The sequence below is a fragment of the Alligator sinensis genome, unplaced genomic scaffold, assembly GCF_000455745.1.
Source record: "Alligator sinensis unplaced genomic scaffold, ASM45574v1 scaffold701_1, whole genome shotgun sequence".
Taxonomy (NCBI): Eukaryota; Metazoa; Chordata; order Crocodylia; family Alligatoridae; genus Alligator; species Alligator sinensis.
This window is the reverse complement of record NW_005841915.1, coordinates 1,507,633-1,523,774: the sequence shown is the minus strand read 5'-3', so window position 1 is coordinate 1,523,774 and position 16,142 is coordinate 1,507,633. Positions and strand designations below refer to the sequence as shown.

The 16,142-nt window shown below is 41.3% G+C and overlaps 1 protein-coding gene across 1 annotated transcript in view; it reads right to left on the bottom strand.

Annotated features, from left to right (window-relative positions):
• The window catches only part of DCC (DCC netrin 1 receptor), a 1,018,850-nt gene that overhangs the window by 70,793 nt on the left and 931,915 nt on the right, over nucleotides 1–16,142 (bottom strand). The window contains exons 22-23 of the mRNA XM_025198166.1: nucleotides 12,663–12,728; nucleotides 5,292–5,454 (exon numbers count right to left, since the gene is read on the bottom strand). Coding sequence (XP_025053951.1) covers nucleotides 5,292–5,454; nucleotides 12,663–12,728 — 229 coding nt within the window. The remainder of the gene's footprint in view (nucleotides 1–5,291; nucleotides 5,455–12,662; nucleotides 12,729–16,142) is intronic.

Below are 16,142 nucleotides of genomic sequence, written 5' to 3'. Positions count from 1 at the left end.
TGATTTTAATATCATCAAGAATTAGTCTCAGTATCTGAGGTTACCATACCAATCTCACACTTCAGAGTTCTTCTATTGGGATTGCAAAGGAATCTGTCCCTTATTTACAAAACAGGTCACATCTCTGTTCTCGTCCGGTGCGGGGAAAAAGTATGGGACTGTGCTGAAGGCTGGATACAGAACAAGCAGCAAGCACTGTATCAACTCAATGAGCCAATCAGGATCTGAAACCATGGCTCTTATCCACTGAAGTGGCAGGGGCCCAATACAATCACAAGACTTGAGAGCCAGATGCTCTTGAATTCTACTTCTGCTGTCCTATTTACTTGCTTGTGCTGTCTCTATGGCCATGTTCCACAACCAATAACATGAACAATATTTACTTGCGCTAGCTACCTCTCACATAAGTCAAGAGCTTTCATTTGTGACTGTTTATAAAAAACTTGAATTTGCACAATAGCAAACGCTGCAGTTATTAAATATTAAATGTTCTTTGGTATTATAATTAAAAATTGTCTTCCTTCTCTTTGACTATGCAATTATACATATACAGGTAGTGGCAGTATGCAGCATTTGTGGGCTTCACTAAGATACCAGTCCACCTTGAATTTTTTAAGGTATGCTTTTTGCTGGGTTGTCTTTTGTTATGCAGACACCAGCAACCCTGGGCGAGGCAAATAATAAGCAAAAACCTGGCTGATCATTCATTAGCATTAGACCTTTGGACAGGATGTTTGGTCCCCTACAGAAAAATGGCTTTTTGTCTCTGTGAATCAAACCAATTATTGTACCATAGGATAAGTCTTCCAGGAGGTAGGATTCTATTTCCTGAAGCTGCAGACAAATAAGTACAAAGAAAGCCCAATGAGACCCTTTTCATTTCACCTCATTTGCCCTGATATTACAGTAACTGCAATTGTTGGCTGCATGTTTTTGTTTTTGTAACAGGCTGTAGTAAAGGAAACTCAGCTGGCATAAAGGTGCTAAAAAAAGCCAAAAACAGAAACACTGTTTACAAATGAAACGTGATTTCACTTTCACCTCTGCTGTTTCCTGTAGGTTGCCATTAAAAAGCTGGAAACAGCATTTGTCTCTCCTATCACCATGCATCCCCCACAACAAATCCAGCTAAATGCCTAGCAGGCAAAAGATGAAAACCTAGGTTGCAGATAATGAGCAACACTAAGGTGGGAGACACAGAGTGAAGCAGAAGAGAGTCTCGAGAGAATAGTACAGTGACATACAGAAGTGCTTTAATGGCTTACTGACTCATTCTCCATTAGCCTGAATTTAATTGTGCTTTGCTTAATGTCCCCACCTAAGCTCCCCAGATTCTGTGCATACTTGCTATTTTCAGTTGTAATTGTACTTGAAGATGATCTTAACTTACTTCTCATACTTTTCACAGGCTGAACATATTCACTGATTAACAGCTTATCGAGAACAACCTCCTATGATCTAATGGAGTGCTTTGAAGCAGCTTAAGAACACAAGTGCCTAACTGAATCAGACTAAAGATCTACCTGTACCAGCACCTTGCCTCCTGAGATTACTAGTTTACAAGCCACACAGGAGATATTTAGCATGCTATCAATACCACTGGTGAGTATTGTATTATACAATCCATCTGCAGTCTAGCCATCTGGTTTTGACAGATTCTTGCAATGGTAAATTTAATGGGTTGGTTCAACCTTCCTAAAGTAATGCCATCTTGATTTTGCTCTGTTTAAAAAGGGGCGGGGGCATAAGGATGTAGTGAAATTACTGGGCATTTCAGTAAAGAGAAGTAAAGGCAGGTATACAAGGGAATGGGGCTGAAGTGTATCCTTTATGCTGACAAGTGAAGGCAGACAGATGTCACACCTTCTTGAAAGACGTAAGAACTGCCTTTTACTGGTCAGACCATGGGTCTATCTAGCCCAGTATTGCCTATCACTCTAGCAGAGTGGATGCTGAGGATAAGGAGGGTAAAGCGGGCATGTCCAGAACTTTTCACCTCTGGCTTCTCTCCTGGGGGAGAGGGCATATTATCAGTGCATATTTTCCCAGCAGAAGTCATTGAGTTCCCAGTACTGAAGAAGCTATGAGTATTGTGAGGGTTCAGGATATGAAGAAAAGTGACATCCTACAAGAGTTGTAGCAGCTCCTGGAGGTACAATAAGAAGTTATTTAAGTCTGAACTCTTTATCATCTCATTTTTCTGCTCTTTATAGTCTTCTGAACTGTTGGAAAGTTTGCAGGCAGATATTTCATTCTTCCCAAAATGACAGAGACAGAAAATAGCTCTTAAGTTACCTAGCCATTCCCTTTGGCAGTACAGAACTATTCCATACAGTACATTTTATACTGCTTTGTCCCATTCAGTTTTAACTGCCTCAAGAAATGTGGCCTCCCTCAACTGCTCTTAGAAGACCATTCCACAATATTATATTTTTGCAGAATGAGGAAGACTAAAGTCTTAGTCAGTTGGAAATGGCTTTTCCTTGCTATTATCACCTTTCCAAATTCTGAACTTTACTTGTGATTCTAAAGGTAGACACAGTGCCGCATTGAACGCCTCAATGAAAACCACATTGTTTCAGTTTAGGTGGCTTTTTATCAAAGTTTGTAAGACACATGGACTTCACTGGCCTCAATTTTAGATCATTCAGATTTTGCTCTTATCTCTGCAGCTTTGGCCGAAATATTATTTAGTTATTTATAGTTAAAAATAGATCCTCTTTACCCTTCATGGACCTAAGTGGCACTACCGAGGCAACTAACTGCAATTTTTGGGTCCTGCACACAATCTGGGATTCAGTTTCTGACTGCAGAGAAACAGGACTTCCCTACAAGTGTACTAGCTGTAATGGCAGCAGCAGCAGAAGAGCCACCTCCGCCCCCATTTCAGCTCAAGAGCATTTGTCCAGTGAGCTGAACACCCAAGTTCTAGGTCCTGCTTCCTGGCAAAGTTCTCTAATGACCAGACCAAAATCTAAGCATTGCCCAGAGAGCTCTCCAACCCTCTCCATGAGCTCAGGCCACTGAACCTTGTATTTAATGTTAATTATATGAAATACTTAAATAGCACTTGGATAGTTTCTGCCCCATTGGGAGCAGGGTCCCAAGCTAGAATCTAGGGACACGTCCCTTCCCGGGCAGCATCTTTCTCATTGTTGCTCTCCTCCCAGCCATCTCCAATAGGGGCAGGGGGTGGAGGATATTCTGGGCAATGTCTAGCCCAGGGTCAGGTGATTAGAAAACTTCACTGGACAGCAGAAGAAACAAATTCAAACCCTGTCTGAGTGACAGGAAACTAAAACATGGGTCTGCCATGTGCCTTAACTATTAGACTATTGGGCTAAAGGGGTGGGAGACCTTCTTTTGCTCTATCATCCCCCATGCAATAGTTACAGTTTTTCTGAAACTAAAGTTTCAGGATTTCCCAGTGCTATGTGTGGGTCTGGGTGATTATATTCCCCCTACACAGCTGTGTGTGCCCTTCTGAGTATGCACAGAAAGGAAGGGTTGGTCACGTGAAGAGGAAACAGGTTCTGGCCCTGAATGACTCTTTTCCACTTTCAATATAAAAAGAATTGCTGCCAACCACCTTTATTTCCACATTTAACCTTTTTCTATACAACAATAGTCCCAAGAGAGCCTTCTGCTTGATTCAAAGCCAAGTGAATAAAAAAAAAATAATAATAATCCCATTATTTTTATGGGGCAGGAGGGCCAGACTTTTAGGAATTCAATGCCTACAATGAAGCAGATTTTCAAAACAGTTCATCACTGAAGATGTCGAGCTTGTCTCAAAATCTGGTGGCTTATTTTGGTGCCTAAATGGAGCCTAAACTCTTTTTGAGAAACCTAGCCTCAAGCTCTGGTCCTTAGGTATTTTTGAAAATTTGACTCCTAGTAACTATACTGTCACACCTCTGAGTTTAACAAGCTCAAAGCCAATTTCAGCCACATGACCATTAATTCTATCATTGCTCACCTCTCTTTTTCCCCTCAAACATCGACAAAAATCAATGCAATTGATTTGCTTTACATATAATCCAAACATTTATCATCCTCAGGCTACATTATCTAAAACTATGTTTAAATTTTAGATGCAACATTCTAATCATTTAGAATAGTGCAACAAGACATTGCTTCACTGATTAAGTTTTTAAAAAATTAACAGTTGCTGATACGCTGAGTGAAGTGGAGTCATTCCTCTGGTCATCAGAGGTACCCTTCATTTTTCTAATTTTTTATGAAGCAAGCTAAAATTTTAAGCTCTGAACCATCCCTTCATAGCACATGAAAAAGGTGGGGTGCTTCTCCAGTGTTTTTTTCTTGTATTTTTTAACCTATAAGAATAAGCAGGTATAACACATGTGGGCTTCATCTTGCTAGAAGTCACTTTGGAGGACCTGAAAGCTAGAGCAGAACAGTAATTTCCCAAATGCTAAGCATTTACTTTTCCATGCCTTCCTTTTATGTGGAGAAGTCAGGCAATCTGATATACAGATGATATTCTCAGGTATGCAGACAGGCAGATTTTCCCCAATTCTGTCCTGTGGCTGAGCTCTTCTTGAGGCCAGAGAAAGGGCGTGAACCAAGAGGGAAGAAGGACCAATTGCCTGATTCTCAGTCAAGTATTACAACTACTTTTTAACAGCTCTGACTTGGGCCACCAATGCAGCCCCCTTACCCTTGGCTCCTCTCCCATGCCCACTTTGCATTTCTTCTTTGTTATACTCTCACTCGTTGCATATGCCACTCATTGACAGTAGTTAGGGTGGCAAAGGGGCTAGATCAGGAAATTCTCTTGTGACAAAGAAAATCTCAGCTGGCCACTCATGTCCAGTGTTCAGAACCTCTGGAGCCCCCAAGTGGCACAAAATGTCTGGATCTGATTATATATTTTCCTCCTTGGGACTGTGCATTCCCTCAATGTTGAGGACCAGGATTGTACACAGGGTCATCCCTAGGGCGGGTGAATCAGGCCCCGCACTTTGGGGGGCCCCACAGACCCAGGTGGCGCAGCCACAGCAACTCTGTGCTGCCACCGCACCCCACCTCCCACCCCCACCACTGAATCAATCCGCCATCGAATCTGGAACATCCAGCCACTCAGCACCCCACCCCCCCGCCACCGAATCCATCACCAGCTTCCTTGCATCTGGGGGCGGGGCCCCGCACCTTGCTTGGGTCCTCTCTGATTGTACATCTTAAATCCTTTCACATACTCTCTTTGGGATGAAACAACAGAAGGGGTACCATAGTATCAGTAATATTTTTTTGTCCCTCCATCCACTTACTTTCTTTGCTGCGCTGAAGAACGGCGGGTACAGATCACAGCCACAATCACCACCACCACCACTGTAATGACCCCAACAGTGACTACAATGATCACCAGAAGGTTGCTGTTCTTCTGAGGTGTCACACTGCCGTGTGGAGGATGCATCTGCCCTATGGGAGGTTCTGAAGGAATATAAACAATGAGAGGGATCAGAAGCAGAATTTGACAGTAGAGTTCACACACCAACCCAATGTATGGTCATAGTTAATGGAGATTGCAAGAATGGAGTACATACATATCTGTTTGCTCACCAGATCACATGGATAAATTTTGTCCTTAGTTGAAAGAGACAAGGGGAAGGGGGAAAAAGATATTTTATGCCACACAAACGATGAAAGGTCATGGTTTATAAGAAATATTCTACTTATTTGATGTGCAGGAAAACAAACTGCTTGACACAGTGTGATCACAATCTACTCCCGTCTTCTGTTTGAAGCCACCCATAAAAACAGATACAATTTAAAGCCTGTCAGGGATGTGTGAATTCTACTTAAAAAACAGACAGCAGACTCAGAATGGTGTCATAAACCACTGAAATTTATCTTTCGCTGTGTTTGGGTGGCACGGCAAACAGGAAAATATTTAAGCAATAACGATGGAGGCGCAGGGTATTTACTGGGAATTAATAACCAGCTATTTGGATTCAGTGGCCCTCCCTCGTATTTGCTATTATCAGCTGAAAGTGGAAAAAAATAGGCAATATGGATTTTTTTATGGCTTATGTAGTTTCTGTTGATATTTACAGGAGAGTGTATCTCATGTTTTAGCTAGACTGAATCCCTGACTCATCTCCAAGTATCCCATTCAGTTCATAATCAGGCACATATTACATTACATTTCATTTATTGATATGCTGACCATACTTCTCCTGGAACACAATAGCAGATAGAAGACTTAATCTTCTGAAATTAAGTGTCCTCATTTGCTCCTAACTTCAGTACAATTGCAAAACTAGGTTCTAAATAACTAGTTTACAGGGAACTTTGCCTTCTGCAGCTTTTATACCTACCATTACACTGAAGATGCACATTTTATCTGTTTTTAACATCTTCTTGCATAATGTGTCCATTTACATACATAAATAATTACCCTCTTTTTCTAAGGTTCAGTCTTGGAAGTCCTTCCATTTAAGTCAGAGGGATTCTGCCTGACTCAGGTAGAATGATCATGGTCAACGGTCCAGGATCATAAGTTAGAGGGTTAAGTACTGGATAAAGATGCAAGTTAGTCATTTTTGTTTCTGCTAACAGATTCCAGAAACATCATAAGCTCAGGAAAACCAAACCAAAATGCTGTGTAAGTTTGGAGAAAGAAATGAATAATTCATCACCATTCATTCAATGGAACACAATGCATAAAAGAAAAGTTGTACTACAATATGTCAAGAACTTCAGGAGCAGAGTTTGCTGAGAATTTTCCAGCAGCATCATCCCCTCAAAAACTCACAGCTATCAATTAAAAAACAAGTCTGTGAAGTATTTTTGCCTTTATTAGAACTGAATGAGAAAGTAAAAAAGGTCAAACCTTTCTGGACTGCAGCTTTAACTAGTGATAAATGCAATTTCCTTGCAATTTTCTGTTTTGATTCCCTACCCCGTGTCATTTCTGCATTTAACAAATTAATTTGTTTAAATAAACTGACCTTTTCTCGTAGTTCTTTTTTCAGGAAATGAAACAAGACAACCATTTGTAAGATTCATGCTTCCACAATTAAATGAGCTAGGACAGGAATCCAGTAGTGGGTTTTTATTTTAATTTTCAAATTCAGCGCAAGACCTTGCACGAACATGATACATTGTACAGTGACCACCTGTAAAATAAAAGTAGTACTTCCTCTCCCCTACTCCAGGCATTAATTCTCCCTTTTCTCCTCAACCTCAAAGGTTACATTTTCCATGAAACCAAAGATTTCTAATCCAGGTTTGTAAGAACGCTGCTGGGAATTCACTGTTAACCATGATTCAGCTGATCCCAGAAAATCCATCATGGCAGCTTGGCTAGGTCTCACCAGTCTTAAGGAGCATAGCAGGGCAGTTCCATGACCTGGACAGCTTTGGTTCATGGGGAAGCACTGGCAGCTGCACTGCTGACAACAACAGCATCTATTTTTGTACACGTCTCTCCTCTGAAAGGCGGCACCCGGGGCTTCTGCACCATTAATTCCCATCAGGTGCACTACTAAGTTTTACTAGCATGTGGCACACCACAGAGTGATGCAGCTAACATTCATGACCTGTCATCTTTGAGTCTCTAGCCCAAACAAAGAGCCAGACCTATTGTAAACAGCCTTCAGCATGAGCCTAAAGCAAACTGTAATGAAAGCTTTTAGAGCCATAGCAAGACACCTTAATATTCTACCCTTCAACCAGTCACTATATAGCAAACAAAAAAAATGAGGTTTTATGATACAAGCCCTTAGAAGATCTCTCAGGCCTTCTTTGTGCAATTCAGAAGTTCCTCACTGAAGGATCTTGCTGTTCTGCACAAAGTCATGTCGACTGCCAAAATTGGGACTAAGTTACAAAATTGTCCAGCAAGTTCCTACTAGGGCTGCGTGAAATGGCAGCACTCCGTTTCAACCAGTGTTTCGACATTTCGACAGAACAGCACTTCATTTCAAATTTGGTTTTGATTTGAAACAGTTGTTCCGTTTTGTTCTGTCAAAACAGGTTGAAACAGCAAACTGTTTCTATGTTTCGCCCATAGGATATAATAAGGAAGGACCAACAGCCTATAACTTTGTCATTTCTAGCTTGATTTGAATGACACTTGCAGGAATGATGGCCCCTTCTGGGAGCATGAAGCCTGCCAAGTTCTAAGGAGATAGGTATAGGGGGGTTGGGGAAACTGCACCCCTAAATTTTGAAAGCAAAACTCATGTCACGTGTATGTGTTAAGCTACCTCTTCCTGGTGGATGGGCTGAAGGGCAGCTGGGGGGGGCGGAGCTTGCTGCGGGTGGGAGTGGAGCAAGTTCAGCTTCTGCCACCTATGCAGGGTGGGCAGTGGTGGTGGCACTGCTGGGAGGGGTGGTTATAGTTCCCCCCTAGTGCTGCCCCTGCTGGCAGGGCAGGTGGCAGGGTGAGGAGCTGCTCTGGAGCTGGGCTGGGATCTTCTGGTGGTGACAGCATGGTCCAGAGCCAGGGCAAAGTGCGATCTGCAGCCTGCACACCCCAGGCAGGAGTGTGCTGGCAGTGAATCATGGCTCTGTCCTGGCCCTGGGCCATGCTGTCACCTTTGCAAGGAGTTCTCTACTCTGCTGCCATCATGGCAGTGTAGATGACCCCACATGGCATGCTGCAATTCAGATCTAGCCTTCTAATAAGCACCTGAATTTGTTTAAATCTGTCAACAGTTAATTAAAAACCATTTGTCTTGATACATTTTGACATGGAATTTTAGGTTGCAGATAATATGGTGAGCCTTAGGCAAAAGTATCATTAATACAGAGGAAGCTTGTGCTTTAGTTTAGTATTTTTACTGCATTTAACCCCATGGGTCCTTTCCATGGTTATTTGATTCTTTCATGGGGATTTTGTGAGGGCAACAGTACTTCAGGGACTTTATTTGATATTACCGTCTTTCACTTGGGGAAAAAGCTGTTTTTCCTAAAACTATACTTGAAAGTATATGGTTGACATAAACAGGTCAAGTTATGATCACAACAATATGTTGTTTTCTACAAGAAGTCCTGGATTTCAAATGTTCCTCAACTTCTTTCAAGACAAGATAATATCAGTTTCCCCTAGAATAGGAACAAATATATCCAACTTCAAATAATGGTATAAGAACAACAACTACAAGATAGGGATATGTCCAGGCACTAGTAGCTATTTATGTGCCTGCCTCATTTCCTTAGACCATAAACTATCATTTGATATTTTCTATGGCAAAAAAGTAGGATTTTTAAATGATGGTAACTTTCATCTTTTAATGTATCATTTGCTAGGGAAAACTAGCAAAGCTTTCTTTAAAAAGCCATTAGCTTTCATTCTACCTTCCTGGCAAAAGTTGTACCTTAGAAAAAAACATATTTGCTATAGGTTTCTAAGGGATTTAAGTCTACACAGTACATATGAATTAACTAACTTTATTAAACCTAAGCCTGAATACTTTTACTTAAAATATTTCCAAGTCTGTTCAGCTTCACAGAAGCAGCATATAGCAATGCAAATGTTGATTCTTATGTATTTATGAACATCTTCCAGAGGGGTATCTAGGCCACCTATACAAACCATTGCTATATCATCCAAACGTCTTTCTTTGCTGTTTGTTACTGAAGAGTGAAATAAATCTTTATTCGTTGAGTTTCAAATGTTTCTTATATATTTTTTTCAGTCTTGAGAAACAGCTTTAGAACAACTGGGTTATAGCTGAACTCTGTCTCCTGTAGTGAAGCTTCTGTTGACAATGTCATAAAACTTAGTAAAAGTGATCTAAAACTCTTGCTTTGAAAAAGAAAACTGAATACAAAACAAAGTAGAGCACTAATTAGACGGATCTGATTTCATGTAAGACACCATTATTGAGTTGCTTGTAACAGCAGGGGTTATGCTTAAAATACAAAATAGCAGTCATTTGTTTACTGGCAAAATATAGCAGAGGAAGGTTACTAAATCCAGCATTCCCTCCTCGTCTTGTCTATGGAAAGTAATCAGTTTGACTTAATCAGTTATGTGCCTTGTAAAAATTTTGTATTTTCTAGCCTGGCTTTATGCAACACCTCAGGTGCTCTGTTCTTTTCTTGCGCTCAATAATATGAAAATACTAAAACTCTATTAGCTATGCAGGAAAAAGAGAAGATATTGATAGCATATCTAAAACTCAGTTGATAGCAATCAGATTCAGTTAATCTCTTTTATAATCCATCTGGTTCCCTCTCATGTGCTGCTAAATCAGTTCAGGTTTAATTAATGTTGAATTTTCCATAAGAGGGCTTTACAAATTGAAACAAAATATCTTGAAATGCATTTTATTATGTTTTGCTTTTAACACATTCCTTTTTATTATTTATTATCTTTTATTCCTCATTTCTACCATCATCCCTATGACCTGAGATCTAAGTAAAATTACTCTTATGAGGAAAACACACACATGATTTTACAATAGAGCTCTATTAGGCTTAGCATATTTTTTCAACTGAAAATGTGAAAGACTTTCTCCTGCAATGGGCGAGGTTAGCTTTAGGCCATCCAAACAGATTTTTTTTAATTTGTCATAAAAACTAAAGAGTGAGGGCTATCTTTAGGACCTGTTTTTTAATATGATCTAATTTCCTGTCTCTGTGGTTTACATTTACAAAATCTACAATACATATAATAACTACTCAGTCATGGTTAGGAGATGCCAAGGGATAATTAATTTTTCTCAATTATCTATTCCATTTCCCTCTTTAATCTCCTGGCACCTTCCTTTTCTTACACAGGCTACTTCACACCAGTGCTCGCAGAAATACCATAAGCTAGCAGTGGACTGCAACACTACCGCAGGCTTCTTCTCAAGATGTTTTTAGGGCTGTGTGAAACACTATTATTTCGTCTGGATACATGTTTTGCCATTTCAAAGGGACAGTGTTTTGTTTCAGCGTTTCATTTTACTTTGAAGCACTGTCCTGTTTTGTTTCATCAGAAGTATTCACTGTTTCGACTCGTTTTGACGTTTCACCGATAGGCTATAATAGGGAATCATGAAAATGCCTAAAACATTGTCATTTGTTGCCTGATTCAGATGCAAATTGCAGGGATGGTAGCCCCTTCTGAGGGCATGAAGTCAGCCATGTTTCAAGGATATAGGTGCAGAGGTTTCTTGGAAACTGTGCCTCAAAGTCTTGAAAGTAAAATTTGCCAGCAGCTGCAGCCTCCCGTCATCCAGCATGCAGATCCGGAGGCCTGCACCCCTGGGAGGGCCCGCACACCTGGGAGAGCTGTGGGGCTGTGCTGGACTTTTCCCAGGGGTGTGGGCCACCGGATCTGCACTGCATTACACCTGGGTCAGGCAGTCGGCACACCCTGCACCCAATGCTGGGGAAGACAGATGCTGCCACTGGCCCCAGGCAGCACTGGCAGCCTACTGTCATCTGGGTGCAGATCCAGGAGCCCGCACCCCCAGAAGTACTGAGGAGCTGTGCCGGACTCCTCCCAGGGGTGCGGGCCCCTGGATCTGCACCGGATGACAGAAGTCTGCTGATGCCGCCTGGGACTAGTGCTGGGCACAGCCCATGCCCAACACCAGACTCCATGGAGCTCAGCCCAGTGGTAGGAGGTGGAGCCCAGTCCCAACTCTGCCTGCCAGGCTGTGCTCTGATCAGCTTCACCAGCCCCATGGGGCAAGCCTAGTGGTGGGACGCAGGCAGAGATGGTGCTGCACTCTGTGGGGCTGGCGGAGCCGATCGGAGCACAGCACTGGCTCTGCCCACATTCCACCGCTGGGCTGCACTCTGATCAGCTCCACTAGCCCCATGGAGTGCAGTGCCGGCTCTGCCCACCTTCTGGCACCAGGCTGCACTCCATGGGGCTGGCGGAGCTGATCAGAGTGCAGCCCAGCGGTGGGATGTGGGCAGAGCCAGTGCTGTGCTCTGATCGGCTCCGCCAGCCCCACAGAGTGCAGCACCATCTCTGCCTGCCTGTTTAAATTTCCTTGAACACATGCTAAGATCTATTAAATTACATCCAAACTATAGTATTTTAAGTGTGATTGCAACCCAGCAAAAGTGTGGTTTCAAAAAACATGGAGGTGACATAGCAGCATAGGTCCTGAATGTCAATGAAACTTGGCTGTCTAACTTCTGTACCTTTGAAAGTTCCTAAGTGACTCCATATTTGAAAATGCTGGCACTGGCATACATTTAATTCTCACTGCTTGTTCAATACATAAAATCTTATAACCAATAACATCATGATTAAGGATTTTATGATGCTAGCTCCTTAGCTGGTATAAATTAGATAACTTTCTCTGACTTAGTAGAGTAAAACTAACACAGACTGAAGATGCGACATCTTCTGCTGTAGGGAGGATACGACGTGTAGACAGATACAGAAAGGATGGATGATTAGTAGCAGATGTTTTATATCACAGCTAAACTTCAAAAAACGCATGTTGATGACCAGGTCATTTTCCATTCAAGCTAATGTTTCATTGACAGAGTTAGCCGAGTGAGTAGAATTTTTGAAAATGGCACCAACACATACACTGGTCAGGCTCCAGAATAGGGAAAAAAAGAGAAGAGAAAGTAAGACAGAAAGAGAGAAAATTAAGAATGAAAAGAAGTTACCATTGGAACGGGACTTAATTCTGAAATAAAGTTGGATGGAGTCTAGTTTAGTTTATATTTACCATTCAGGCTACTTCTATCAATCAAGTTTGTGTCAACTGGCCAGTAGGCTCCATCTCCATGACGACCTGTGAACAGAAAAGCATGCATCAGGAACAGAATGACAGAAACACTGAGCAAAATTAGATTTGCTGCTTGAAACAATGTCTATTTGACAACATTTAAACCATTAGACAATGGGGAAAAGGTAATTCCATACATGCATGAGAGAAATCTTTCATAAAAGTAGACTTTTTAAAAGTTGAATTTCTATCCTTTAAGTACCTTTTCTTTTTTCTTTGCCTTCAGTAGTGCTCATTAAACTGAGAAAATAAGGTGAGGCAGTAGGATCAGTTAAAATATTCTTCCTTTAAAACTGACAGATCTGGTGGCATAGGTAGGTCATACCTTAGCTAACAGATACAATACTGGTCTTCCTTACATTTTAGCAGCTTATAGTCAGTGATGGCTCCTATTTGACATTTTGAGCATAGGTAAATGATCATTATTATTCTACAAGGGGACAGCTGAGCTCATCTAGTGCTTTCATGTCTAGTATTCCTCCTGTTACTTGCCACAGAATACTGTATTATAGTCTCATCTAGAAGGAAAAGCCCCTATATACCAGTAATTCCAGTTTTGTTTTTTTTTCCTTTTTTTTTTTTTCTTTTAATGAATTGACTTTCTTATTGGGTATCTACTTAGTATTGTTCCAAATCAGGCTTTATAACCAAGCAATTCAAACAGCTGGATTTAGGCTGGTGGGAGCAGAGTGTGTAGAAGAATTCAGAGTGCGAAAAAATTGTCATTTTTTTTTCCACAAGATATCATGCAAAATGTAAATCTAATTCATTCCATCCCCAGATGAAATTAACTTTTACATTGAAAATTCAGGCAAGTCAAACTTATTCTAAAGAACCTGATTCCTTTTATTTAGTGGGGGGCTGGCTGAGGGGGTGTCTGAGCTATTCATCTTCTGCTCTAACTGATTTGCCTCTGTGATAAGCAACCTTAGCATCAAATAAACTACCTTAGCATCAAATTCTCCGTGGTGGTTACAGCCCCCTTGCTGATGCATTTGTGCCACCTAAACCTGTACCTCTGCTTTCCCAGCCCCTGGGAATGAGGCCGGTAGGAAGTATGATAGAAGTCTGCTTTGCTATTCCTATTATCCAGGATCCTAAATCAGGAGTAGAACATAGTAAATCTCTGGTGCAGGATTGAACCTGCTCCTAAATCTCAGGCTACATCTGCGCTAAGGCTGCTGGTATGACATACCAGCAAAATGATCCTACTATGACTGCTTTTTACTGGCAGAGTTCACGCAAGCAAAGCAAGCTATATTACTTAAAGTACAGGTGTCTGGTATTAAGTATGTCCCTGCCAGCAGCTTTTGACTGGCCTGACTATGCTGGTTGCACCCTTTCACACTCCCAACTAACATAGTGATGCCTGCAGAAGCCTGTAGTATGACTCCCAATAGAGTGCAGTGATTAAGTAGATTGTACTCTTTCCTCTGAGTCTGTAATAAATCAGTGTCTTATCACTGAGCCATGGAGACCTGCACTACCACCTTTCCGATGAGATGTAAAAGGGAGTGGATGATCACTCTTGGTTAAACAAGAGTCTATGAGCCATTTTAGAAAAGCAACACATGTCAAGAGTTAGCATAAAACATTCTAGCTAAATTCCAGTTCAGGCGATGGCTGTCTTGTCTAGCTACTGCACAACCATTATCAGTTTCAGGTAGATGCTTTCTTTATTTCTTACCAAATACCATTGTTTATTGTAGCAGTGCAATGTTAAATAGTTGCCCCATTTCACACCAGATGTAGCTGTGTCTGTAATGTATGAAGTGATTCCTGCATACAACTTTGCCTCTCAATTTGTAAAGTGTTTTGTGATGAAAGGCACTAGATAAATGTAAGATCATTATCATCATAGGTGACTTCAATGTAATCATCTTTTCAATCAGTGTAATTGCACAGCTACTCTGATTTGATCCTAGGAAAGCAAGGTTGCATGATGCTTAGCTATAATAACAGATGAAATTGTGATAAATGTAGGATGCACTCTAATTCTATTTACCAAAATTACCCTCTGTAGTAGCATTTATTCCTGGCACTGCACTGCAACCTTTAAATATATCATGACCGGAGGAAAAGCTTGTTGGTAGAGTCCAGCACACTGGGTGTCTTAATGGGAGAGGCTGGGACCTGAATATTTTTTAATCTGTTTTTTAGCTTAGGTGTCTCGTTGGGAGATAAATTTGGCTAAGCGTCTAGCACCAGCAGGAAGTGCTGAGCAATAAAAAATATGCTTTAAAACTCTCTGCATTGAAGCTAAGCCTTTTCAAGGCATTACATTTGACATATGAATTGATTTTTTAAAAAATACACTTCAAAGCTGCATCATCCTTGTGAAACCATGTGCTGAATAACTGAGTAAAGAACATATAACATGGCTACTGGATTTGTGTGTACCTCTTCACTGAATCCCTCCTATTCAACCTTCCTGTAGGTAAATAGAGGGTGGCCTGGTATTCAGTAAAGGGAAGACAAGGGCGCCAGAGATCAAGCAAAGCATACTGCAGAGCCAGAGAAAGATCCAGGGAGTACAAATCTGTGCCTCAGAGCCTTGTAAATAAGAGTAAAGCTCTAGCTGTGATCATTGCAAATAAAGCTTGTAAACTTAACTCAGGGTGACCAATACAAGGATAGGCAGAGTGACCATAAGTGCGCAGACAGCCTGCACCCATCATTCAGAAAGGTAGAAAACACCTTATGCATCTCCATGGGATGTTAATGCCAAGACCTACTGATTTGGGTGTCCCTCAGACCACTTTCCAAGAAGAGTACCTTATTGCAGGAGGAAAAGCTTGTCTACACCCTCCACTTAACCAAGCAAACACAACCCAAACTGCTAGGGGTTGTAAGAAATGAGGGGCCTCTGCTCCTATTCTTTCTGTTCTGGTGGAAGACCATTGTACAGCTGCTCTTCTTTAGAGGAGGAGAGAGAAAGCGGTGTCCAATGTCAATGAATGCTCACTTGTGTGCTTGGCTGTTCTCAGGAACCTCTGCAGGCTGGAGGCTGAGAAGCATGCAAGGATTCCTGCTTTTCAGCCTCCCGATCAGAAAGCATGACTTCTGCATGCCGTCACAGATATTCTAAAGAGACTGAAAGGGGGATAGGGCAGGCTACACATCTGCACGGAGCTGAAGCACTCCAAAGCAAGCCACATTCAAGTTAATTTAGACAACATGCCAAATGAGGTGAGAACCAGACAAAAAGTTGTCAGTTCTTGTCAGAAAAATGCCAATTTTGAAAAAAAACTGGGTTTGTTCGGTCTGGGTTTTCTCATATTTTTTCTAGGATTTTTTTTTTTTTTAATTCCTACAGAAGCAGTGTCCCCACATCTGTTTTTTTTTAATAATTCAGAACAAAACCTGAAATTTCATTTGTGGACAAATTTAGATCCAAAATGCTGATGTTTTAGTGTTATA